Source organism: Sorex fumeus, unplaced genomic scaffold (assembly GCF_029834395.1).
Source record: "Sorex fumeus unplaced genomic scaffold, SorFum_2.1 ptg000020l, whole genome shotgun sequence".
Lineage (NCBI taxonomy): Eukaryota > Metazoa > Chordata > Mammalia > Eulipotyphla > Soricidae > Sorex > Sorex fumeus.
In genome coordinates, this window is record NW_026606077.1 from 12,802,821 (window position 1) to 12,827,238 (window position 24,418).

General features: G+C 57.4%; 1 protein-coding gene across 1 annotated transcript in view; it reads right to left on the bottom strand.

Moving 5' to 3' along the window:
* Window positions 1-258: 258 nt before the first annotated feature.
* DLG5 (discs large MAGUK scaffold protein 5) overlaps window positions 259-24,418 on the bottom strand; it is a 91,647-nt gene continuing 67,487 nt past the window's right edge. The window contains exons 11-32 of the mRNA XM_056113447.1: window positions 24,008-24,135; window positions 23,427-23,602; window positions 23,108-23,211; window positions 21,540-21,632; window positions 19,618-20,625; window positions 18,650-18,773; window positions 18,230-18,374; window positions 17,194-17,306; window positions 16,691-16,780; window positions 16,440-16,575; window positions 12,920-13,082; window positions 12,483-12,622; window positions 11,941-12,087; window positions 10,720-10,903; window positions 10,204-10,352; window positions 8,616-8,786; window positions 7,739-7,935; window positions 3,676-3,819; window positions 3,371-3,498; window positions 2,424-2,533; window positions 1,499-1,608; window positions 259-482 (exon numbers count right to left, since the gene is read on the bottom strand). Coding sequence (XP_055969422.1) covers window positions 379-482; window positions 1,499-1,608; window positions 2,424-2,533; window positions 3,371-3,498; window positions 3,676-3,819; window positions 7,739-7,935; window positions 8,616-8,786; window positions 10,204-10,352; window positions 10,720-10,903; window positions 11,941-12,087; window positions 12,483-12,622; window positions 12,920-13,082; window positions 16,440-16,575; window positions 16,691-16,780; window positions 17,194-17,306; window positions 18,230-18,374; window positions 18,650-18,773; window positions 19,618-20,625; window positions 21,540-21,632; window positions 23,108-23,211; window positions 23,427-23,602; window positions 24,008-24,135 — 3,864 coding nt within the window. The 3' untranslated portion in view covers window positions 259-378. The remainder of the gene's footprint in view (window positions 483-1,498; window positions 1,609-2,423; window positions 2,534-3,370; window positions 3,499-3,675; window positions 3,820-7,738; window positions 7,936-8,615; window positions 8,787-10,203; window positions 10,353-10,719; window positions 10,904-11,940; window positions 12,088-12,482; window positions 12,623-12,919; window positions 13,083-16,439; window positions 16,576-16,690; window positions 16,781-17,193; window positions 17,307-18,229; window positions 18,375-18,649; window positions 18,774-19,617; window positions 20,626-21,539; window positions 21,633-23,107; window positions 23,212-23,426; window positions 23,603-24,007; window positions 24,136-24,418) is intronic.

Consider the following 24,418-nt stretch of genomic DNA (forward strand, 5'->3'; position numbering starts at 1 on the left):
CCGTTCAAGTAAACATAAACCACCAAATACTTAGAAAAGGCTTGTAAACTTGTGATCTGAAAGGTTCTCTCTGCAGCATCTCCGGGGAGCTGGCGAGGGAAGGCTGGTGCCGCCGCCCTGTCAGAAGCCTTCTGTGTCTGTCTTGGCTGGGTTTTGTCTTAAAGCACACGTGTGAGAAGAGACATCTGATGGCGCCGGGCTGCTGGCATCTGTGTCTGTCCACACAGGCAGTGCCGCTGTAGTCTGTGCCACAGGGCTGTCCCCTGCATGTCCAGATGCCAACGCTGACACGGCTCCAGCCCCCACACACCCAGACGCTGGCGTGGAAGTGAGCTGCTAGCAGTGGACGGAGCTGCCTGGCTGCTCCCCGCGGGCTCCCTAGAGCGGGCAGGCAGGGATCCACAGGACTTTGTTTTGCTCTTGAGTGACCATTGCCAAGATCTGAGCGCACATGCTGGGCAGGGCACCTCCCTGGACGACCCCTGCAAAAGAGCAGCCCAACAAGCCACTGAGCGGGGCAAGTTTGGGTGCGAACAGCTTCACCAGCCCCCTCTCCTTAAATGCTCTGTGGCCCTCTGGCCCACTTTCATTAACAGGGATAGAGGGAAGAAAAAGGAAAGGGAAGCTTGTGGGACTAATCCTTCCAGTTCCTGATCTGTTCCTTTAAGTCAAAGGCCCAGCAGAAGCTAAACATAATGGGCTCCAAGGAAGGTTCTATCCAATTCTGTTGGGCTTCTCACCCCAGCCACTAGCAGCCACCCAAGTTTGACCACGCCAGCAGGGACCCCCGGGACGGGTAACCGGGTGGTCTCAATAAGTCACAAAGCAGTTTAGAGTTTGTTGTGATGGACTGATTGGCAGCAGGATTCTATAGGACACCAAGCAAGGTTCCACAGCACGGTCTGGCAGTCCCAACCCCAGGAGATAGACACAGGGTCCCACACTGGCCTGACCCAGCTCTGCGAGCACTTGGGAGATGAGCCAAACCTCACTGCCTGCCACAAAGTAAGGACATAAATGGACAGTGAGCAGAGGGTGCCGATTATAGACAGGGCTAGCCTGCAAGCTCTGGCTTGGTCTACTGCACTCTCTGGTCATTGTTCACATATTAAAATCTCTGCATGTGACAAACTAAAGATTTTCTCTCTATATAAAGATTCTCTCTCTCCTTCTCTCTCTCTCTCCCTCTCCCTCCCTCCCTCTCCCTTTCTCTCTCTCTCTCTCTCTCTCTCTCTCTCTCTCTCTCTCTCTCTCTCTCTCATCCTCTCTAGATCTCAAATGTCTCCCTGTCCCTAGATCTCAGTGGCCCCTTTGCTACTTCCCTGCAAGAGGTGGACCCCTGGGCCTGAGGGCTGCACTGTTTGCCTGAGGGGGGCCTGAGCGGGCACCCGCAAACAAGCATGTCTGCATGGCAGCAGCAGACAAGGCCTGACTGTGCAGGATTTACCTCCCACCCTGTCAAAGGGCTGCAGCACTGTGCCCAGCCCACGCCACGTACCTGTGAAATACCTGCTGTACTCCTGCTCAATCTTCTGAGCCGTCTCAAATTGCTCTTTGGAATGCCTCTGAGTTACCTTGTCCTTCAGGTAGACGGGGTCTCTCTGCTCCCTGTGGGGATGTTCGGGGAAGCAGGTGAGCATGCGTGCCTCCCTGGTGGCCCCACTTCCCACTGTCCAGAGTGTCAGGGCGCCATGGGGTGGGGCACGCAGGGCAGCAGACACGGGCACACAGGGAGGTAGAGGGAGAGGGGCGTAAGTACGCGGGACGCCCAACAGCACAGCCTTGGCTGCTCGTGGGCTCCCGGTGCCACGCCCTCCCATGACTGGACAAGACCTAACCTGGGTCACCAGCTGCTGAGTTGCCCTGAGCACCCAGTCGGGGAGAGGCAGGAAGAAGAAAGAACCAGCCTTGGAGCAGTGGGAACACCAGCCACTGGGGCAGAAAGGCTAGACGGAGGATGGACAGATGGACGAACAGACAGGCAGACAGAGGGGCCATGCCTGACACTCAGAGCTGCCTCCCTTGGGGCAAGGTGGGCCTGCTGTGAAAAGGCCGTTCCAATATATGCTGAATATTCCCAGGACAACTTGTTCTACCGCCAGCAAGGGCATGCACACAAACACACCAACTGTTCCTTACAGTTACACACACCCACACCCACACCCACACACACACACACACACACACACACACCGACTGTTCCTTATAGTCACACACCCCGACTGTTCCTTACAGTTACACACACACACACACACACACACACACTGACTGTTCCTCACAGTTATACACGTACATACCCCTGGCCTATTTCCTGACATGAACACACACCAAACACACAGACCCTGTCTGTCTGTCAAACACACACACCACCTGTCCGTCACACATGAACACGGCCACAGGCACAGACCCCCGCCCCCACCTACTTGATGTGCTTGGCGCTCCTGTAGTGGATGAAGATGACGATGGGGTAGATGTGCATGTGGTGCAGTCGCTCGATGGCGTGGGGGGCGATGTCCAGGAGGCAGTGCCGGTTCTGAGGGGGCAAGAAGGCAGGGGGCCCTGCAGCTGTCTCCTGCCACCACTGGGCTCCCACAGTGCCACAGCCAGGAAGGTCTGTCTCTGCCAGCTGCCGGCACTGATGGTGGCATCAGAGCCAGGCCCGTCCACGTGGGGACAGAGCAACTGCCCCTGCTGTGCCCACTCAGGAGCTCCCGTGAGCTTGCCCCTGCTCGGGACCCTGTTCTGCGCCAGGGCAGGTAAATGCAGGCTCCAACTCATGTGGAGCCAGGCAGGGGCCCGAGGCCACAGTGAGCTGGAGGGGCAGCCCTGGGCGCAATGTCTACAGCCGGCTGCACCCCAAGCACAGGGCACGGGGTGCTGACAGGTTCCAGCTTCCTGGGGCTCCTGACAGCAGCTTGCCCGAGCCCTGACTTCAGAAGAGGGAACCAAAGCCCAAGGGCACTGGCCAGTGGAAGGGCAGTGGCGAGGAAGGTGGCCCTGGCCTCTGCCTTCCTCTTCCCCCTGACCCGCACACACATCACTCACAAATTTCCCAAATTCTCCTCTCATGCCCCAGGCCCAGGGACACTGGTATGTTCCAAAGTTGACAGACGCAGCCACAGTTCTAGGGAAGACCCCAAAACACAGCACAGCTGCTTCTGCAAGTGCATCCTGGACCCCCATGAATGGCCTTTCCTGGGCCCTGTGGCTCCTGAGACCCCCTCAGGGGTGGGGTAGCGGGGCTGTGGACTAGCACCGAGCAGAGCTGCAGGCTGAATGCACTGATCCACACTAACAGCTAGGGTGAGATGTTCAGGACAGAGGGTGAAAGGCCAAAGATTTGGGCTAGGTCACCCGAAGGAACAGCTACCTTCTCTGTGACCTCCTTGATGGACGTCACTGTGGTCACGTCGAAGTGGCCGCTCCGCCGTTTGTAGTCAACAAAGAGACAGTCCCTGACGCCCCGCTCAATGGCCTGCTGGGAGGCCTTCATCACCTCTGCAAGCACAGACCCAGCATGTGGGGGGACCACGCCAAAAGCCAGGCGCCTCAGCCCCATGCCCCCCGCTGCCAGAAGGACCCACGGTCACCACCCAGATGAAAGCGGGGGCCAGCCCAAGAGGTACAGCATGCAGGCGCGACAGGAGATGACCCACGGGCCTGGAAAACCCTTACCAAGGGGGCATCTGCAGAACTTGCCAGGTGCCTCGTTCACCAGCATTTCCTTCACCACGTCCAGTAACGGTCCCAGGATGAGGACGGGTCTCAGGGAGGTGCAGTCCACCTTCTGGACGCGCTGGTAGGCCAGACTCACTGTATCTGGGGGCAGGAGGAGGGTCATAGTGGGAACTCTTCCCCCAGACAAGCTCACCCTATTTTACAGGGGCCCTGCCCAGTCTCAGCACTGAGTCCCCGCTGCTGAGCACCCCAGGGCCCGTCGTGCTGGGGCTTAGCCCAGCATTTTCCCCTGTGAGCATCCAGATCCTCCTCAAGGGTCACCTCCATGTCCCTAACCCCACTCTATCTGTCTCTCCCATATATATATATATACATATATATTTTATTTTTCGGCATTTGGGCCACACCGGAAGTGCTCAGGGCTTAATCCTGGTTCTGCACTCAGAGATGACTCCTGGAGGTACTCAAGGGACCAATAAGGGATGACGGGGATCAAACCCAGGATGGCCCTGTGCAAAGAAAATGTCCCATCACTCCGATCCCCTCCCTTTTTTAAAAAACTATGAAAGATTAATATATACTTGTTCACCAAAATATTGACAGTGAGAATAAAGAGTGTGTGTGCATACTCCAGGACCTATATCCCTATGAATAAGACAGTTACTAATGTAATTAAACCCCACCAGCTTTGTCATATCCTGCTGATTGCAAATAAGACACAGTTCTCTCCAACATTAAGGCCAGGAAGACAAAGGTGGGTGCAGACTGTTGGTGGTGGCTGGGTAAATTGGGGAGCAAAGGAAGGAGCCTCGAGAAAGCAGTGTGCCCCCCCTCCCTGCTGGGTGCACCTTGGCCACTGGGGAATGTCTGGAGTGGGTGAGGGCTGGGAAAGTCAGCTCCAAGCCTCCACATGACACAGATGCTCCTGGCCTGCCAGCCCCACGAGGCAGCCGTTGAGCTGTGTCTGAATCCCCCAGTTCTGCACAGTATAGCAATGGGTCCCACCCAGAGGTAGAGGGCACAGCCTGCCCTGCAAGAAACAGGGTCCCAAGATCAGCCTGCCCTGGGGGCTGGGCAGGGGCGAGATGAGAAAAAGCAGGTGGCTGGGGGAAGCCCAGCTCATGGGGCTTCGTGAGTGTCTCCCAGTCTGGGGGCCAGCCAGCTGTTGTCAATGCCTGGACACTTCAGAATACAGGCACTGAGGCAGCCCACGGCAATGGACTTCCTCGAAGGAGAGAGGAACAGGTCCCCTTACGTGACACCAGAGACAAGCCAACATCCTCAGTGCGGCTGTTATCCCAGTGTTTGAACTCCACTGGCTTCCCAGGAGACCATTAGGGGCTGACACAGATCCTCAAATCTTCCAGGCATGCTGGCTGCATGTGTTAATATTTATATGCTCATAAGGATGAGAGCACGCGTGTGTATGTGTGAGTGTGTGTGTGTGTGTGTGTGTGTGTGCGTGTGCGTGCGCGCGTGTGTGTGTGCGCGCATGCGTGCGCATCACAGAAATGGCGTGCTGGTGCTCAGCATCCTGCACTCGGTGTTGCTCTGGGCCACCCAGGCTCACCCATTCCGCTCTGCACTCCTCACGGGCTGAACCTATTCAGCCAGTTCACCATGGACCAACACAGACTCATTTTCCCTTCAATCATATTCTGGGGGGTAGAGAGATACAGCACCAAGTAAGGCACTTACCCTGCATGAAGCCCATCTGGATTTGACATCCAGCACCCACCCTGTATAGTCCCCTAGCCCTACCATGAGTGATCCCTAAGCACAGAGCCAGAGGTAACCCCTGAGCCTATTTTGGGGGGTGATAAAATATGCCCCCCCCCCCGAAGAATCATTTTCTGCTTAACAGTTATCAACATCTCAAACAAGGCAAGTCAAACCTCAAGCGGACAAATGCCGTATGCTTCCAGACATAGGAAGTGTGGAAAGTGTCCAAGATCACAGACACAAATTTTCAAAAAGGTGGTCTGTGAGGGTCAGGAGGACCTTTGGGGGTGAAGAAGGGGGAGAATATCAGTGGGCAGAGACCTTCATTTCTGCAAGACAGAAAGTTCTAGAGATCTGCTTGCAACAATGAAGACATTCTTGCCACTGAGGCCTGTATTAAAAAGGGCTACAGTGGTCAGGTTTTTTTTGTTTTATACCTCCCCCCCCCACACACACACACCTCCTCCAAGCCCCCACAGAATCAAATGGAGACTCTAGACCAAAACATTTTGCTTCTGAAAATGAGTATAAAGAACCCAAAAAGAGTGGAAAAAGGTCAGTTGGAAATATGCACACAAGCAGAACTGAGCTTACCGAGGGGCGAGGGGTGTTAGGAGGGTACGTGAGACAATGGTGGAGGGGCTGAGGGAGCGGGACACTGCATACAGGGTTCATGAAACCCTGTCAGCTGCACTGCAAATCACTAGGCTTCTTAAAATATATGTAGACCAGAGACTGCAGATGGCAGAGGTGTCCAGGTGCTGACCCAGCATGCAGCTGACCCTGTCTGATCCCTGAGAGCACACAGGGTCCCGTGAGCCCTGCCAGGAGTGCTCCCTGATCACAGAGCTGGGGGCCTCTGCTGGACCTCCACGCTGGGCGCCAAGTATGCCCCAACCCCCATGAGTATTATATAATAAATATATCAATATATTTATATACAAATTAATTTCTATTCATTCCTCTCTATATAAGTCAATTGTCATATGAAATATGTAGAAACAGGGAGGAAAACAGAAATAAATAGGAAGATATAAATAAGAAGGAAGATGTGTTAATACATTAGGAACCACCTTTTATTAAGAACTATGAAGCTGTGAAAACCCACACTATACTTTCCTGCTAATGTGCGTGTACCCTCTGGACACACATAACTGCCTGGTAAGATGAAAGAACGTCAATTCACCTTAAATAAAGTGAGTTAAAGACACTCATGTGCTGCTTGGAAGTCACTGAGATCTAAAGTTACACAGAAGTTTGAAAATGTAAAAACGATGAAGCAAGTCAACCAGCCCAGAAGGAAGCGGATGTGGAGAGAACTCTGCAGACCAGGCAAGGCCCATCCTGAGGAAGGACTACTACTAGAGGAATAGGACAGACAGAATGGCCAAAGGGCCAGTGACCCAGAACATGGAACGAGCGACTCCCCAGGCTCCAGGGTCTCCCCATCTTCCAAAGGAACCTGCTACTCTGGCGCACGGTGACTCGTTTCTCAGGGTTCCCAGAACCATGTGGCCATGTGGCCTCACACCTCACTCAGACCTCCCGCAGTGAGCCCCTTGGCCAGTTACTCCAGGCTGACACAGAAACTCATTCCTAGTCCTGTCCACCTACCCCACAGAAAAGCCCTTTGCCAGACTGTGGTGGAAGTTAAGGCATCATGGAACCTGAATTCTAGCCTGAACACAGGAAGTTAGCCAAGAATCCACACCCAAATGCAAAACAACAGACCAGAAACAGCAAAAACGGGACTGACGTGACAGAGCAGTAGGGAGGGCGCTTGCCTTACATATGGCCAACGGGGATTCAATCTCCACTATCCCATACATATGGTCCTTCAAGCCCCATCAGGAGTGATTCCTGAGTACAGAGCCAGGAATAACCCCTGAACATTACTGGGTGTGGCCCAGAACCAGAACAAGAAAAGAAAAAAACAGCAAAAGTTCCCTGGGGTGGGTGCCCCAACAAGGAAGAGAGTGACAGTCATTGGAATCTCTCAGCGAGCTCTCGCAAAGATGCACCAGTTCTGGAACGTCTGAGAGCAAGGGTGATAAAACTACAATCGGAAGCAGAGGGAGCTAGGGCCGGGGCGGCAATACAGCAGGGAGGGTGCTGGCCTTGCATACCAGCAACTCAGGTTCAGTCCCTGGCACCCCCTATGGCCCCTGAATCCTGGACACTGAGCTAGAAGTCCTAGAGCGCCACTGGGTGAGGTCCCCAAAATGAACAAAGCCAGGCGAGGCTCCATGCATTTGCCACGCCATAGGGAGGTAGGTTCTTTGGGCCAGAGCACATGGCGTCCTGAGTACCGCGTGGGGATGCGAGCGCCACCACTTGCCTTCAAAGAGTGGAATGGAGTCGCTGGAAAAGGTGTCCAGGGCCAGGAGGTCCTTCCCATCCTTGGACCCGCTGCGCTTGTGCTTGTGCTTCCGGCGGAAGAAGGACCTGCGGGCGGCCGCAGACAGTGTCTTCGCGGCATTGCTGTCGTCTCTGACCTCGGACATGCTGAGCCTCCTGGAGAATTCTTGGTCCATCCTGAGTCAGGGAACGACAGAGCTGGGAGCGCTGCGGGGACCCGCTCCTGCCTCTTCCTCACCTTGGTGTCCAAGGCTACGCCCCCAGCACTGAGGACCCTGGGACAACCCCTCACAGCATGCCGTGCTCCAGAGCGAGTTGAGTGATGGAAACAAGAGCTGAGGGGGCCTCCCCTTGGACTCAGGGCAGGCGGGAACCCTGGGGTGGGACAGGGAAGAAGACCCTGTGGAGATCCCCCCACAGTACTGAGGGGCCTGGAGGTCATCAACTAAGAAAAAGAAGCCAGTGAGGAAAAGTCACATCCAGCACAACCCCAAACACGTGCAAAGAGGGAAATCCGCAGATGCAGCGAGTAGGACTTCTGTGGCCTAGGACGGTGGGAAATAGATATGGGGGGCGAGCGGGCATGGCTAAAGGGCAGAGGTGCTCCTGATGGGCTGAACACCTCAAAAAAAAATGCTGGTGGCCAACACACCAGCCAATATACACGGACAACGACTCCGCACACTGGGCCCAACTGCCTGGGGGAGAGCTTGAGCCCAAGACATCCCCCCTGAGGTCTGCCCTCTGCATGGGGCACGCGTGTAGGAACAAGCTGGCTGAGACACGCTGGCAGAAATGAAGCAGAGCACCCCCTCGCAGCAAACCCCCCCTCCCCCCCACCCAGCAGGAGCACGTACACGTATTTGCTGGGGATCTGGCCACGCTGCATCTTCTGGGCGTTCTCATCCAGCTGCCAGGCCGTCCAGGAGCCGAAGGTACCCTGTGGCAGCGTGTCCTCCACGTACAGGATGTCATCCTTCTTGAAGCTCAGCTCGTGCTCCACGTCCGTCAGCCGGTCGTACAGGGCCCTGGGCCAGGGATGGGGCATGGGCCAGGTCGGGAGGCTGCCAGGGCCGCATCCCGCTCCATGCCAGGTAGTCTCAAAGGAGGGGCTTCCCAGACAAGGCCAGAGCCACCACCCTCCCTCCTCACACAGGGTGAAAGGCACAGCCCGGCCCTGGCCTCCCCCAACCCACACACACACACACACACACACACGTGAAAGGCCACAGCCCAACCCTGAGCCTCTTTGGCCTCCTTTTCTGAGCCAAGGCCAAGGGTACCTATGGACTGGAAATGCTGAGAGAAGGAGTACTCCCACCCAATAAGGAGGCTCCCTAGAGACCGGACCCCACGGTGTGCAGTTGATCAATGCCTTTATTTCCCTCTGGGGGCCTCGGATCTTAGGGGCTGTGGAGACAACTACACAGCCTTCCCACAAGTCCTTCCAAGGTCCTCCTGACCCCTGTTTCCAGCAAGGCCTGAAGGCACAAACTCGCTGCTAGGTCTGAGAACCTGGGGAGGTCGCAGGGGACCAGGACAGGGGCATGACCCAGAGACATGGGTTTTTGTCACCTTAAATGCTCAACTAAGGATGAATGGACCAAGTAGTTATGGTGTATGATGGAACACTGCTCAGCTATGAGAAAAGACAGAGTCAGACCAATCTGCTGCTATGTGGATGGACCGCAAGTCTTGGCTGAGTGAGGTGAAAGAGGTGGACACAGAATGAGCTCGCGTGTGGGGTCAGGGAGTGACAAACACCCCACGCAATGGAGACTGAGAGCTGGCCTCCAGCAGGGAGCTTGCCACAGTGGGACAGTGCTGAAGGGGAGTGGACACTGGGAGACGGGGAATATTTCATGCACAAACCCAACCATTAGTATTGTAAACCACAGTGAGCAAGAAGTCTATCTACCCATGGGCTCCCGTGGGCTGCAGGAAAGGACTGAGGCCTGAGCTCTGCCGTGACGTGGGGGGGATTGGAGGGCACGGGCGGAATGAAGCCACAGAATGGTCTCCTTTCCACGGGCCAAGACACAGTTACAGGAGGAGCTCAGGACACAGAAACAGAACTAGAGAGCTGGTCCCCAGAATTCTGGGGGACGAGGGGGACGGAGGGGGACAGAGTGGGTCTCTGGGACCTGATGAAGAGAAGGGGCTCCTCTGAAGGTGGGAGGGCACCGGGGTGACATGCAGGAAACCAACATTAGCACCACCGTAGACCACAGCATGCCATAAATCAAAAGCACATAAACCTAAAAATGTTACAGGGCTACAGACGAATCCCCTCCTGGGGCCCCAATCCCAATGAGGAAGCATGACTGCCCGCAGGCCCTCGGGGTTTCTCTACATCACGAGCCTGCAGTTTGGGGGTGCAGGATGGTGCCCCACTCCCACTGCACAGGCAGGCAGGATGTGCAGGAGGGGCAGCTCCCACGATACCTGACGTAGAAGCCGTCTCCAGGCAGCCCCTTGGCCTTGGCGAAGTCCTCGGGCCGATGCTGCACCTTCAGGCGCACCCCGTCCCTGGGCTTCAGCATCTCCACATAGACGTCCTCCACCGTCTTTCTGCGCACGTCCAGGCCTCCGTACTGTCCGGGGGCAGGGGGTAGGGTCTGAAGGGCGGGAGCTGGGGGCACTTGGGCAGCCAGAGGGATGGCGGGGGAGGGGTGTGGTCCTCAGCCCCTTAAGGAGAGGCTCCTGCAGCCCGGGAAAGACCACCTGGGGCCCACAGGCTCTCTTCCCTTTCCTCTCCTCTCCTCTCCTCTCTTCTTCCTCCCCCCCATCCCCCGTCTCTCTCTTTCTCTCTCTCTCTCTCTCTCTCTCTCTCTCTCTCTCTCTCTCTCTCTCTCTCTCATTCCCATCACCAGACACCTGCCCTCCAGCCAACCAGGGCTTAGCCGCTTCCTCTTGGCAGCATCCAGACCCAGCAGGCCAGAGGGGCGGTGCCCAGCTCACCTCCAGAATGAGGTCCCCCGGTATGAGGCCATCGGGGCCACTAGCAGGGCTGTCATCCTCCACGTCGGCCACAAACACGCCACTCAGGTTGCCCCCGCACAGACGCACACCGAGCTCCTGCTGTGCCTTCTTGATGAACACGACCCGGGGCTCGGCAGGCTTCTTGGTGGCATCTCCCAGCGTCCTTTCAGGAGGAAAGAAAGGCCTTGAGTGAGCAGTGGGAGATGAGCAAGAAAACAAGAGGACGGTGGTGGAGGCCACTGCAGCCCACTAGCTGCCCGGGCCAACATGAAGTCGGTGCCCAGAGAGCCCAGGGGAGGCCCCAGATCTGGTCCTGTGAACCCAGCACACAAAGGATGCTGCCAGGCTGGCCCACCCAGGCCCACGAGAGGGCAAAACCAGTACCACTGGCCAGCCAACGTCCACCGAGCAGCTCTAAATCCCAGGGGGCACTAGACACTGACGAGGGGCCCCTCCAGCTCACTCAGCCGTGGAGCCCCATCAGAGCTGGGGGAGCAGGGCAAAGCCAAGGTGCAGGCTGGGGGTGCCTGTTGCTCAAATTGGGGTGACCATGTAGGGGAGGGGAGGCCAGCATGGCCTGGGCCGTCCCCTGCAGTGCTCGGGGCACTGCCGCTCGCTCCTAACAGTGGCCCCCACTGGCAGGCCCCCACTGGCCCCCACTGAGCCAGCACAGCTGGGAAGCAGCACTCAGGAATGGCATCTCGCTGGCTATGTCTGCCCTGTGCTGTCCTCCACGCCGCTCCACCCCCTCCGAAGCCCAGGCTGCTTATCTGAGGCTGCTTGGTTGTGGGTTTGTGCGGGGAAGGGGGGTGAAGGGGAGGGGGGCTGGTAATTCCTGGATGGGAGCTGGGGGTACTCTCCATGGTGCTGAGCAGACTGTGCAGTGCTGAGGGTCAGGCCGGGGGCCCCCTGTGCAGCCTATGCTTGGTGCTGGCCTCCATTCCCAGGAGCTGGCAGTGCCCGTAGCCGGCCCCAGGCCCCACACCCATCTCGTGGGTGACATCCACTGCCCAGCAGGGCAGATGAAGCACGAGCCAACGAGAGAGAGAGAGAGAGAGAGAGAGAGAGAGAGAGAGAGAGAGAGAGAGAGAGAGAAGTGGGGAGGGGAAAGACAAGGGGCTATGTCCAGATCCCCAGAGCAACCCCATCCAGGCAGAAGGACACAGAGCTCTCTCTCGGCCAGCCTAAACATGCACTGACCTGGCGCTGGGTGTGCTCTGCTTGGCTGGGGGGGTGCCCGGGCCCTCATCTTGCTCCATCAGGGGGTCGATGAGGGACGGATGGTCTGGGATGGTGGCACCGCTGCCCTGGAGACTGGTGTGGGTGCCAGCAGGGTCCAGGTGGGAGCTGAGGACAGACAGACACAGCCTCAGCCCTCCAGCATCACCCCAGCCTGGGCTGGGCAAAGGGACCCGGGCTCAAAGTTCCGCCCCGGGCAGGACCAGGGGGGGTGGGTGCCGTCTAGCCTGCAAGATGATCCCCAGGGTGGGAAGGACACCACATGATCCCCTGTCCCTTCCTGCCTGCCCCCCTCCCTCCCATGCCATCCCCATGGCCAAGCACAGCTCACCCCGCCCCAACCAGTGGCCACAGACTGGCCTTCCCGGCGGGAGCTGGACAGTGGCATGGAGCCGGTTGGTGCATGTCACTGAGGATGAACAGGGACGCAGTCATCCAGCCACCCCCCTCATCAGGAGGAGACCCCTGCCCTTCCCCCCACCCTGGGCTTGTCCAGCAGGCACCTGGAGCGGGAGTGGCCGGCGCCGCCCAGCTGGTGCATGTGCGGGTTGTACTGGGCCAGGATGGTGACGGTGTCACACTGCTGCCCGATGATGAGCCGTGCCTGCTGCTCCGTGGCACTCCGCAAGTTGATGCCATTGAACTGGGGGCACACGCAGCCAGGATTCAGGGATCCTGCAGGCGCCAGGCTTTGTGGGGGCGGGGGGGGGGCGGCGCTGGGTCATGGGGGACGGGGAGGCAAGTTCTGGGCTGTTGGGGGCACTGGGGCATGGAGGGCACTGGCAGGGAAGCCAAGTCACAGCAGGTTCCGGGCCACAGGGGGATGCTGTGGGGAGGGAGGCAATGGGGCGCTTGGGAGGCCAGGCGTGGGGGCTCGCGCACAGGCTGGGAAGGGGCACTGGAGGAGAACGGAGGAGCCGGGGGAGGGGCGCCCCCTTACCTCCAGCAGTTGGTCCCCGTACTCCAGGCCGGCCTGGTGGGCGATGCTGCCCCCTGTCACTTTGGACACATAGACGCCACCCTTCTCCCCACTCACGATGGAGATACCCAGAGGCTCTGCGCCCTTCTGCAGCTTGACGTGGCGAGGCTCCTCCATGTAGGGCCTGGAAAGGAAGTTCGAGGTTGAGGGTCCCACAAAGGCCACGGGCAATGCCTCGGACCCAACACGTCACCAGCCAAACAGGGGTGGAGAGGGTATCAACCCTGTCACTCCTCACACACCCTGTCCTCTACACACACACACACACACACACACACACACACACACACACACACACTCTCCTCACTCCTCACGCACACCGTCCTGCACCTCACATGTTAGACATTAACCCCAAGTGTTTTAGGCTACATCAGTGAATTGCCCTTTTCCTCCTCCCAAAGAAACTTACAATGCTCTTGTGAGCATCCCTAATCTCCTGAGTTTATCTTGAACCTTTCCTTTATGTTTTATACCTCATTGTCACAGTTACCCAAGTCAACCTTGGTTACTTATAAGCCAAAACATTTTGGTAATTCAGGATTTTATATTTGTAGTGAATATGAATTACTTGCTTTCTATTTCCCCAAAGGCCTTTTCATATTTTACTATAGAGCAATGTGTTCATTGTTTAAATACAGAAAGACAGTTAAGGCTGTGCTCCGAATATGTGGGAGTTGATTTACTCTGAAATATATCTACTTCTGAGAATCAATCATAATTACTTGACTCAGGCTTCAGTTGCTGTAGTTCCTAACACCCAAAAAGGGAGGTCCCACCATGGGACTGGGATGGACCCAGGGCGAGTGGCAAAGCTACCCTGGCATCGAAATGGGATAGTCTAGAAAGCATAAATGCATGGTCTTGGTGTTAGCTGTTATGACTTAAGAGACAGGACCCCCATGGGGAAGTACAAGCTGAACTGGCCTGAGGACTTAGTCTGGGATTTATGGCAAACGCCTTACTTGCTCTTGGAGAACTAATAGCCCAGAGAACGAAGTTTGGGATCTCTACCTCTAACTGAGTTTATCCAAACAACTGCAAGTATTGGTAAGAAGTTGACTTAATTGTTTGACTGACTGTTTGACTAATTGTTCGACTTGTTATATACATATATATATGTATGTGTGTGTGTGTGTGTATATATATATATATATATACATATATATATATATGAAAGAAAGAAGCAGTATAGATGTCCCTGGGAGACAGAGCATCTCCTTGAGTTAATCTCCCCCAGAGAATTGCCTCTACCAGAATGTTTTCCCTCTGTAAATGATCAGTCACACGGATATGCAGTCCTATGCCTCTGACCCCCTCAGATATCCTATAAGTATGTTAGCAGTTCTGCATTAAATGGGTCATTTTCACCATCAGGTTATGGTCCCCGTCTCTGTCTCTCTGCTGGGAAGGGCAGAAGGTGGCTCTCGGCCACTGAACGTGTGCATCACACAACACCCACACACTTTGTCAACTCACACCCACACACCCTGTCCTCTCCCCTTATATACCGTTCTCACTCCTCACACACCCTGTCCTCGCTCCTCACACACAGCCTATCCTTCTCCTAGCCACACACCTGCCCTCCCTTCCATCTTCCAAATCTGCTCTTGCCAATCACAGAGCAGGGAACAGCAACTACAGCAGCCACTGGACGGACAGAGTAAAGCAACCAAGAATGGCACCATCAGGACACAGGCAGAGAGAGACACAGTAGGCCCTAAGGCTGCCAGGGGGCCACCCTCCCACTGCAGGGACTGTGATCCCTGCTGTGTGGCCCTCCTCTCCAGGGACCCCCAGATGCCACGTGCACCTGTGCCCAACAAGTCTCTACAAGGTTGTTGCCAAAACATGGACCAGCAGTGCCCCAAGGACAGTGGATCTGAGATGATTCTGACATTTTTTTCTCTCAAATGATCTTATCTTTCAATGATATGCACAAATACTTTCTCGGTGCAATATGGTTGCTTTGTAAAAAGTGCTTAAAGTACACTTCACACTAACAGAAACAGAAGAATGCCGGGAAAGCACTGTGTCTATTGAAATCTAGGCATTGGGCTGGAGAGATGTTTGTCTTGCAGGCCACCGGCATCGCACAAGGTCCCCTGACCCTTGCCAGGAATGATCCCTGAGCACAGAGCCAGGAGTTTAATCCTAAACACTGCCGATGTGAAACATTCAGATTCTGATGGGATTCTCCTGAGTACAGCCTCCCCATAGGGGCCTTCCCGGCTGGAGGCTACCATGGTGCTCTGCGTTCACTCAGTGGATAGCAATAGGTGAGCTGCTTACAAACAAACAAAACACTGTCCTCCGGTTGTTCTTAGATTTGCTTGAGCGGGCTCAGTAACGTCTCCATTTTGAGATTTGTCTCCACTTTGAGACTTGTTGCTACTGTGTTTGGCATATTGAATATACTCTCGGTAGCTTGCTGGGCTCTCCGAAAGGGATGGAGGAATCGAACCCAGCTCGGCCGGGGTTGGCTGCACACAAGGCAAATGCCCTATCACTGTGCTATCGCTCCAGCCCTTACAAGTGCTTACAAGTGCCACAAAGAAAGGCAAGAAGGAGCGAGAGGGACAGCAGGGAGAAGAAGTGGGTGGTCGGTAGAGGACATGGCACAGAGTATGTAGGTGTGAAACCCGATCATGAACAGAATTATAAATCATGGCACCTGAAATGACACGCTATGCAGAGACAAGGTCAAGTCTTAATTCAGTCTCCCGCAGAGCTCTGAGCTGGAAGTCTGATCTAGACCCTTGGAAGAGCAAAGGGTGCAGATGAGGTGAGCACAGAGCAGGTGGTGGGGACCCCCTTTGGCCTGAAAACCCAAAACGTCCCCAGAGACAGGTCACATGGAGCGGGCGTGCAGGAAAGCCACAGAGCCACAGCTTGTCTATGTACACTTCCTTTCACGAGAAAACATCACCCAGGGAGCGGACAGGACAGGGCAAGGGCTGGAGAGACAACAGTGGGGTTAGGGTGCTGCTGTGCACGCGGCTGACCAAGTTTGATCCCCAACACCCCGTAGGGTTCCCAGGGCCCCTTCAGGAATGATCCCTGAGCGCAGAGCAAGGAGTCAGCCCTGAGCACCGCTGGGCAACTCAGGGCTGAAAGCGAAGGTAAGAGTCTAACTGTGGGGGTGAGTCACTGGACACATGACCACAGCTCCAACTCTGGCCTCACTCATGCACCTGTACAAAGAAGACAACAGTGTCCCTGCAGGAGCTCCTGGTCCCCACCATGGCCATGCTTTGTGGAGACCTGGAAGCAGCACCGGGGCCCCTCCATCCCCCTAGGGCACTGCTGTCCCCTGACGGGCCCACCTACCTCCCACTTTGCCATTTAAGCACCACGTGCCCACAGGAGCCTCGAGTGGTTGTGTGGGGTGGGGATGCAGGGGGACACTGGCCAGTACTCGGTGACCCCATGAGAGCCTCCTGGGACGACCCTCAACAGCTCTGGCCGCCACCACCATGCTCACCTGTCCTTCCTCCGATCCCCAAGGTTGACAGCGACCCTGGGCATTGTGGAGGCTGACGGCTGGGCGCAGGAGGACAAGGTGTCCACGCTCATGGGTGACTGCGGCGGGGTGCTGCACTCGGAGTGTGACAGGGAGCCTGTGGGAGAGGCAGGATGACAGGCCCGGCCCCCACATCAGCAGGCCCGCCATGGCACCTGGGACAGGGGGCGAGTCACAGCCACCCAAGGGAGGAGGCAGCAGAAGTGCCTAACCTCGGTCAGAGCCCACAACAGAGCGTGGATACCGGGGCGTGGATGGGATCTTGATGCGCTCCGTCTTGAACTGCAGGTTGCAGGAAGACCCTGTAGTGCCCAAAGGGACAAGCTGAGGCCGCAGCACACCCCTCAGCCCTCCGCCCAACCCATCCACCACTGCCTCAGAGCCGTGATGAAACAAAACAGGGACCCGCCACTTCTCCCGGAGCCTCAGCAAGAGAAGCAGCCCCAGTCTCCTGGCACTCAGACGCGGGACATGGGCCAGGGCAGGGGGCACGGCTCCCCTACATCCCCAGAAATGCCCCCCACCCCATCCCCAGTAAATCAGAGCAGCACAAACCCTGAGATGAGCAACCAGCTCAGGGACCGGAAGCCCCCAGGGAACACTGAGAGGAGACGGCCACAGAAGCCAAAGGCACGACTGACAGCACAGGAAGGCTGGGAGGCCCATGGCGGGGTGCGGGGAGCAGAGGGAAAGCTGAGGGGTCAGGCCGCGTTACCCAGGCGGGCGCTGGAGGGCAGCGAGTTGGACCCATGGGAGGTTCTCATCTCTGAGCAGTCGCCACAGGCTCTGCGGCTCAAGTCCAGGCTCAGCCGTCCCTGGTGCTGGACACTGCAAGGAGCAGAGCGGAGTGAGCTAGGGGCTGTCCAGGGCAGGAGGTAGGCGGCCTTGACTGCAGGCATCACTGACCAGGGCAGGGACACTCACAGTTGGCCAAGGACAGTGGACAGTCCACGGCACAGAGATGGCGTCCACTGAGTTGCATGCCCAGGGAAGGACTGAGCAACTGCCCCACCCCTACCTGGCTCAATGAGAGGAAGGACACATCACAGGGAGGAGGGGAGGACTCTCACTGGGAGGACTCTGCAGGAAGGAGGGGGAGATGCTCACCAGGAGGGGGAGAACTATCACCAGGAGAACTCTGCAGGGAGGAGGGGAGGACTCTCACTGGGAGGGGGAGGACTCTCACCAGAGAACTCTGCAGGGAGGAGGAGGAGGGGAGACTCTCACCGGGACGGGGAGGACTATCGCCAGGAGGAGAGGAATCACAGGGAGGGGGGCACTCACAGGGAGGAGCAGACTCCTCCAACACCTCAGCAGCCCCAGGGCGAGCCCTCGCCCACTCCCATGGCAAGAAGAGGCTGGGGCAGCCTGAGGAGCCTGGGTGGGACATTTCCTCCCGGGGCAGCAGACCAAGATCCCCAAGGCAGGCCAGCCACTGGCCCAGACATGACCTCTGCAGTGGGGGAATGAGACCAAGTTTCTCCCTCTCACACAGGCTGAGTCCCCTGGCCTGCGCCCCTCTGTCGCACCGAGCCCTGCCCAGCTGACCCTCTATCCCTGGGGCCAGTGCACTGTGTCCAGATGCCACAGCACCGTCCACTTGCCCTCCGGAGGCCGTGCCCAGGACTGGCAGCTAGCTTGGTTTCAGCTTCTGTCCCCCCGCCCCCATCGCAGCTTGTCTGCTGCCCTGTGCCACAGTCCTTGACTGTGTCCCTTCATGCCCCAGAGGCAAGGGTGGGCCTCACACATACCTGGACTGCAAACCTGGGGGCCCAACCTCCCTGGGCACGGGCGGAGAACTGCAGGGGCCTGCCCGGTGGCTGCGTGCAGTGGAGATGGGGTTCCTCAGGATGGAGCTCATGGTGGCACTGGGGGCCAGACTCCGAGGGATGGTGCCTGGAAACAGGCAAGGTGAAGACCGTCCCCCAGACACCCCTGGACCTGGGCCAGCCCCTCCCGCAGGCATCAATCGGAGGGGTGACGCCAGGGATGGTACCCACGGACCCCAGCCTGGAAGAACATGCTGGGTCAGTGGGTTCTATCCCTGGCCTGCTCTGGAAGGTCCAGGAGAGTGCAGGCAGGGCCGCGGCGGCACCTGGGGGCCTCTGGGCCCACAACAGGCGGCTGCTCCCTGGACTCATCCTCCCGCCCTCCCAGTCCCGCACACTCACCCATGGACGGCCTGTGCGGGTAGAGGGGTGTGTTGCCGTGGCGCCCGGAGTGTCCGGGTGAGTAGGGCGGCCAGTCCTGGGGTTCTGGGGAGCACTCCCCACAGGCAGGGCTGTGCTTCTGCTCCTGTACGACCGAAGCAAGAGGCAGGGGCTGCAAATGGGGACCCACGGCCCTTGCCCTCCAGGGCCCCTGGGGCAGGTCTGCTCACGCACAGCCGTCCCGCACGGCTAGGGAAGTCCCAAGGCCTTATAGACGAGTTTGGAGGAAACCACAGAGCCAAAACAGACTCAAGCTCTCTGAGATGCTGAGCACCTGGCCCTGACGGGCATCCTAAAAGCTGCCTCACTCTCTGGAAAGGACCAACGAGCCCCTGGTCATGCCCTCCCCAGAGCCACATGTGCTCCCCCACCTTCCCTGCCACCTCAGGGGGCTCTGCAGACGCTGGGGTCTGCCGTGCAAAGCCTTCCCTACAAGAAGCACAGCAAGGGACCAGAGAGACAGAAGAGCAGGGCAGACCTTTGTCTAGCACGAAGCCGACCCGGATTTGATCCCCAGCATCCACATAAGGTCCCCCCTGCCCTGCCAGTAGTGATCCCTGAGCACAGAGCCAGGAATAAGCTCTGAGCACTGTCAGTCTGCTAAAAGGTGCTGGAGAGACAGCACAGCGGGTAGATGCTTTGCATGTGATCGACCCAGGTTCAATCCCCAGTATCCCATTTGGCCCACTGAGCCCTGAGCACAGAGCACAGAGCACAGAGCCAGGAGTGAGCCCTGAGTACCTCTAGGTGTGGCCCCAAATAAAGAAAGAACAGCAGGTGGGCATCCCTTGGAACCCACACGCCCCACTATGCTCCTCCCTCCTCAGTAGGGGCTATTCTGCCTGCAGTTAGTGGCCGAGTGCAAAGGTAAGACAGGAGGCAGTCAGCGTGGGGCCACCTGCAGGTACATGGCCCCAGCCGGACCCTACCTCCAGGAACTGGGCAGGGATCACCACCGGCGCCAGCTTGGGCCGGAAACTGGGCGCAGACTTTGGGCGGCGGCGCTTCTGGCCCAGCTCGTCCCCCTTCTGGGAGGTGAGGTCCTCGTCGCATGACTTCTTGGCCGGCAGGTAGGCGGCATCACCGTCGCCCTCTGGGTAGTAGCTGGAGGCAATGTGGACCCTGGCCTTGCGATGGGGGGAGGCGTGCATGGGCTCTCCAGGGTCTGTGTCAGGGGGCAGTGCGCCGGGCGGGCTGGTGGACGGAGAGCTGCCCACCAGCGTGGCCTCCGACTCCGAGCTGGTCTCCAGTCGCTGCTGGAACTTCATGGAGTCGCTCCTCCGGGGGGGCTTGGGGGGCGTCGGGGGCCCCGACCTCCGTGTGGGCTGGGGGGAACGGGCAGGTCCGGGTGCGGGGAGCAGGTACTCAATCCGGGATGGGGTCTGGGGACGCTGGAAAGTGTTGGGGTCGAAGATGGACTTCCTCTGCTTTGGCTTCTTGTATACAGACAGTTTCTCGGGCCGCGCCGCTGAGCTGAGCACGGCCTTGGGCCAGGTCCCGCCTGTGCTGGCGCTCTCGGGCTCTATCTTGTCCAGGGGGGCCTCTGCTGCCCCGTCTGCCTCGAAGGGCAGCAGTGGTCGGCGGCTCCGCGCATCCGCCAGCCCGTAGCCACGGTCCCCCGAGTTGTCAGAGGGGAAGGAGGTGAGGCTGTGCTCAGAGGCGCTGGGGCAGGCCTGTGGGGACACGGGGAAGGGCGCCCCGGGGAATGGGCTGTGCAGGAAGGCGCTGCCATCCGCTGGTGGCCCCAGCTCCTTTCTCTCCTCCAGCCTGTCCCCAGGGAAGAGCTCTGTCTGAGCGGGGCTGCCAGGTTGTAGCCCACCCCGTCTGGGCGGGCACTGTATGTCCGGCCCAGTCGCCCGGAAGCTCAGCATTTTCTCAGAGTCCTTGATAGTTTCCAGGATGTTCTGGCCACTCCACGAGGTGCTCTGCGGGAAGACCTGGGGCAGGGGGACACAGAGGCAAGAGCGGGCAGGTGAGAGGGCAGGGCCCGGGCTGCACAGCACCCTGGTTGGTCAGGGAGGTCAGCAGCGCCTCCACCCCAAGGACAGGCATACTCCCAGAAACACTCTAATTCTCCCAGAATCCACAGTGCCATGCAGGGCTCCTGCTCTCTGAGCATCTCTGTTACCACCCAACGCCCTGCATTCCTTAACTGATTAAACAGGAAAGATAGCACAGTAGGGAGGGCGCTGGCCTTGCGCTGTGCTGACCTGGGTTTGGTCCCCAGCATCCCAAATGGTCGCCCAAGCCGTACTAGGAGTGATTCTTGAGTGCAGAGCCAGGTGTAAGCCCTGAGCACTGCGCCAAGTGTGGCCCAAAGATTAAAAAAAAAAAATCCAAATAAGGAAGGTAGAGAGAATGCAGTGAGGCGGGCGCTTGCTCTAAACACAGCCAACCTGGGTTTGATCCCCAGCACCCTGTATGGTCTTTCAAGCATGGCCAGGAGTGATGCCCAAGCACAGAGCCAGGAACAACCCCTGAGTGCTGCTAGGTGTGGCCCAAACGCACCCTCCCCATCAAAAAAAAAAAAAAAAGAAAGAAAGAAAAAAAGAAAAAGTAATATACAAACAATTCATGTCACTTCTATACTTCTATCAACTTTAGCATGTGGTTCCACAAAACAGGCCTTCCTGAAATCCAAAATCCAGTCTCCTCTCTGAAATCCAAACACCCAAGAAAGTGGGTAATTCCCTAAGACCTATCCAGTCCATATTCAAATGACCCAACGGTCCCCTTCCCAGTTGCTTTTCTGATTGGTCTGGTCCATGCGTGCCTGGCCCTTGGTTCATCAGTACGCTCTCCCCAGAGATACCGAGGCGCAGGCTGGGTCACCGTGGGGGCAGGGACCGACCTTCAGGAGAGACAGCGTCAGGGAGTCCTGGCAGCTGCGCAGCAGAGATTCACACTCGCTCAGAGACTTGTTGTCCAGCGCGATGCCATTGATCTAGGGTCAGAGACAGCCCCCGCAGCCTGTGTCAGACTTGGGCCTGGTTTTCTGAGGGTCCAGCGCCCGCCACTGGTGAAGGAAATGAAGTTCCTCCCCAGTAAGGCCCAAAGACTGAAGTCAGGCAGCTCCTGAGGCAAGATGACACAGAACCCTAAATGACACATTCCCAGGTCTGGTGCCAGAACCCAAGTTTCTGGAGGAACATTCTGGCCTGGCTGCTTGCCAGTAAGTAATGCTGGGCCATGGCTTAAATGGGGAATAGGAAGACGGATGAAGAAAGAGAAAGGAGGGGGAGGAGAAAGAAGAGACAAGGATGAGAAGGAGAAGAAAGAAGGGGAAAAAAAGAGATGGACGAGGACCAGGAAGAGTAAGAATAAGAAGCAGTAGCTGCAGCCATAGCTAAAAGGGCTGGATCACTTGCTTTAGCACCATGAGGGTCCCCAAGCACTGCTGGGAATGGCCCCAAAATAAAAATAAAATATATTCCGTTTGTGGAATATGAAGAAACAAAGCAAGGGAACATATGGTGGTCAATGGAAACAAAGCCTGAGATATTGGTAACAGAACTTAGAACTGAAAGGGTACTAAGGGGTGAGGGGACCTTGAGACAGAGGAGCAGTAGTGTGTATATAAGGGTGGTGGATGGGCCACGAGACAGAGGTGCAGGGTATGTGTCACAGGCAGTTGTCCAGCGCGATGCCATTGATGGGGCTATGAGACAGGGGGAAGGGGATGCACATATGGGTGGTGAATGGGCCACGAGACAAGTGTAGGGGTGGGTAAGGAGGGTGTTAGATGGGCCATGAGACAGAATGCGGGGGTAAGCACATACAGGTGGTGGATAGGCCACGAGACAGAGACCCTGAGCCCCATCTAAACATCAAACCAAACCAACAGGCTGACACCAACAGGAAAAAGAATGGCTGTAGGTAAATACCTTAAAAGAGGGTCTAAGCTACAACACATTGGGTAGGGCACTCGCCTTCCATGAGGCCAACCTGGATTTGACCCCGGCACCCCCAGTGGCCCCCAAGCTGTGTAAAAAGTGATCCCCGAGAGCAGAGCCAGGAGGAAGCCCTGAGCATCAACAGATGTGGCAAAAAAAAAAAAATGCCAAAAAACAAAAAGTCAAGGAGCTTGTCCAGCAGGTACAGCGTTTTTGTGCAACCGACCCACGTTCAATCCTTGGCACCATATAGGGTTCCCAGAACCCCTTCACGAGTGACCCCTGAATACAGTTAGGGGTGGGCCCGAAGCCAAAAATATAAAAACTAAAGTGTCTCCATAGATGATTTTTTCTTTCCTACCTCAACCGGTTTCCTCATTTTCTAGCCAACAGAACACCGCAGGGAAGTGCAGAAATAAAAGTATGCCTGGGCGCTGACCAGCACTGTCCAGACCAGGCCACATGCAGCCACCACGCACGGCTTCCGGGGGACACTCCCAGCAGCCGGATGCTGGCGAACACTCACCGCCACAATCCTGTCCCCCACAGCAAGGGAGCCCTCCTTGGCAGCCGGACTTCCGGGCACCACGGCCGCTGCGTACACTCCATTCTCCAGGCTGATGCCACTGTCTGTGAACCAAGAGCAAGCGTGCGGCTGTGACCCTGGGCACCGGATCCCCGGGATCCCACCTGAACTTCACGAGCTGAGCTTGGTGAAAAGAAAACACTAGCAGATGGCACCGGCACGCCCGTGTCACCCTGCCCGGGCACCTGCCCCACCTGCCGAGTCAGACCCCTCCACAGCCCCATGAAACTCAGTTCCTGTGGCCCCCCCATGCTCGCACCTTTCTGTCCCCCCAGGCTGATGTGCAGCGGTGTGACCGCCTTCCCGCCCAGGGACTTGCGTCTCCGCACCACCATGTTGATGGCGCCCCCGCTGTGCAGCAGGGCCCGGAGAGCCTGCTTCCTGTCCTTGTTCACGAGGTCCACGTCATTGATCCTCAGCAGCCAGTCGTTCACCCTGCAGAGAGGCACGTGACCCCACAGGTCTGGGTGCAAGATTATTCCACCCGGCCCCCATCTGGTTCCAGTCCTAGCCAGCCAGCACTGGGAGCTGCTCTGGGGCCTCCCGTGTCCTCTGCATGGCAGGGACAGTGACCTCAGGTCTGCGGGTGAGCGGATCAGTCACCACTGGTGCAGGTGAGCACAGTGCGGGAGCCCGGCAGACACCGCGGGCATACCTCAGCACAGCATCAAGCCCGTCCCGGTTTCCCCCATGGTCCAGCCATATCCTCCCCCACATGGAGAAGCAAAGGCAGTGCCTGGGGACGAGCGAAGACAAGCCACAGGTCGGTGTAACCACACCTGGAGCCCCACACACAAGGGCTCTGCCCAGTGAAGCTCTCAGCGTCTACAGCACACTCACCGTAAGCGACCATCGGCAATGCTGCCTTTGTCCACCTTGGTGACAAATATCCCACAGTCCCCTGGCAGACACGGCTCATTCACGCCTTCAGCCATATCAAACCCCAGGGTCTCTGGGTCCACGTCCTCCTGTCAGGGGACAGAGAGAAGCGCACACTTCAGCAGGCAGTGAGAGGCATCGGACTCCCTGTGTGCAAGAGCTGGTCACCCCAACGTGGGAGTCACCCCTCTGCCATGTCACAGGAGCACAGAGCCCTGGGCAGCCGCAAGGTGCCGCTGGACACGTGCCTGCCAGCACCCGTCCCCACTGTTCTGCTCATTCTTCACCTTTCCCGTCAGCCCCGGCACAGGGAAGGGCTGGCGTGGGGGAAAGGGCCACAGGAGAGTGAACCCGTCATCGGCAGCCCAGGAG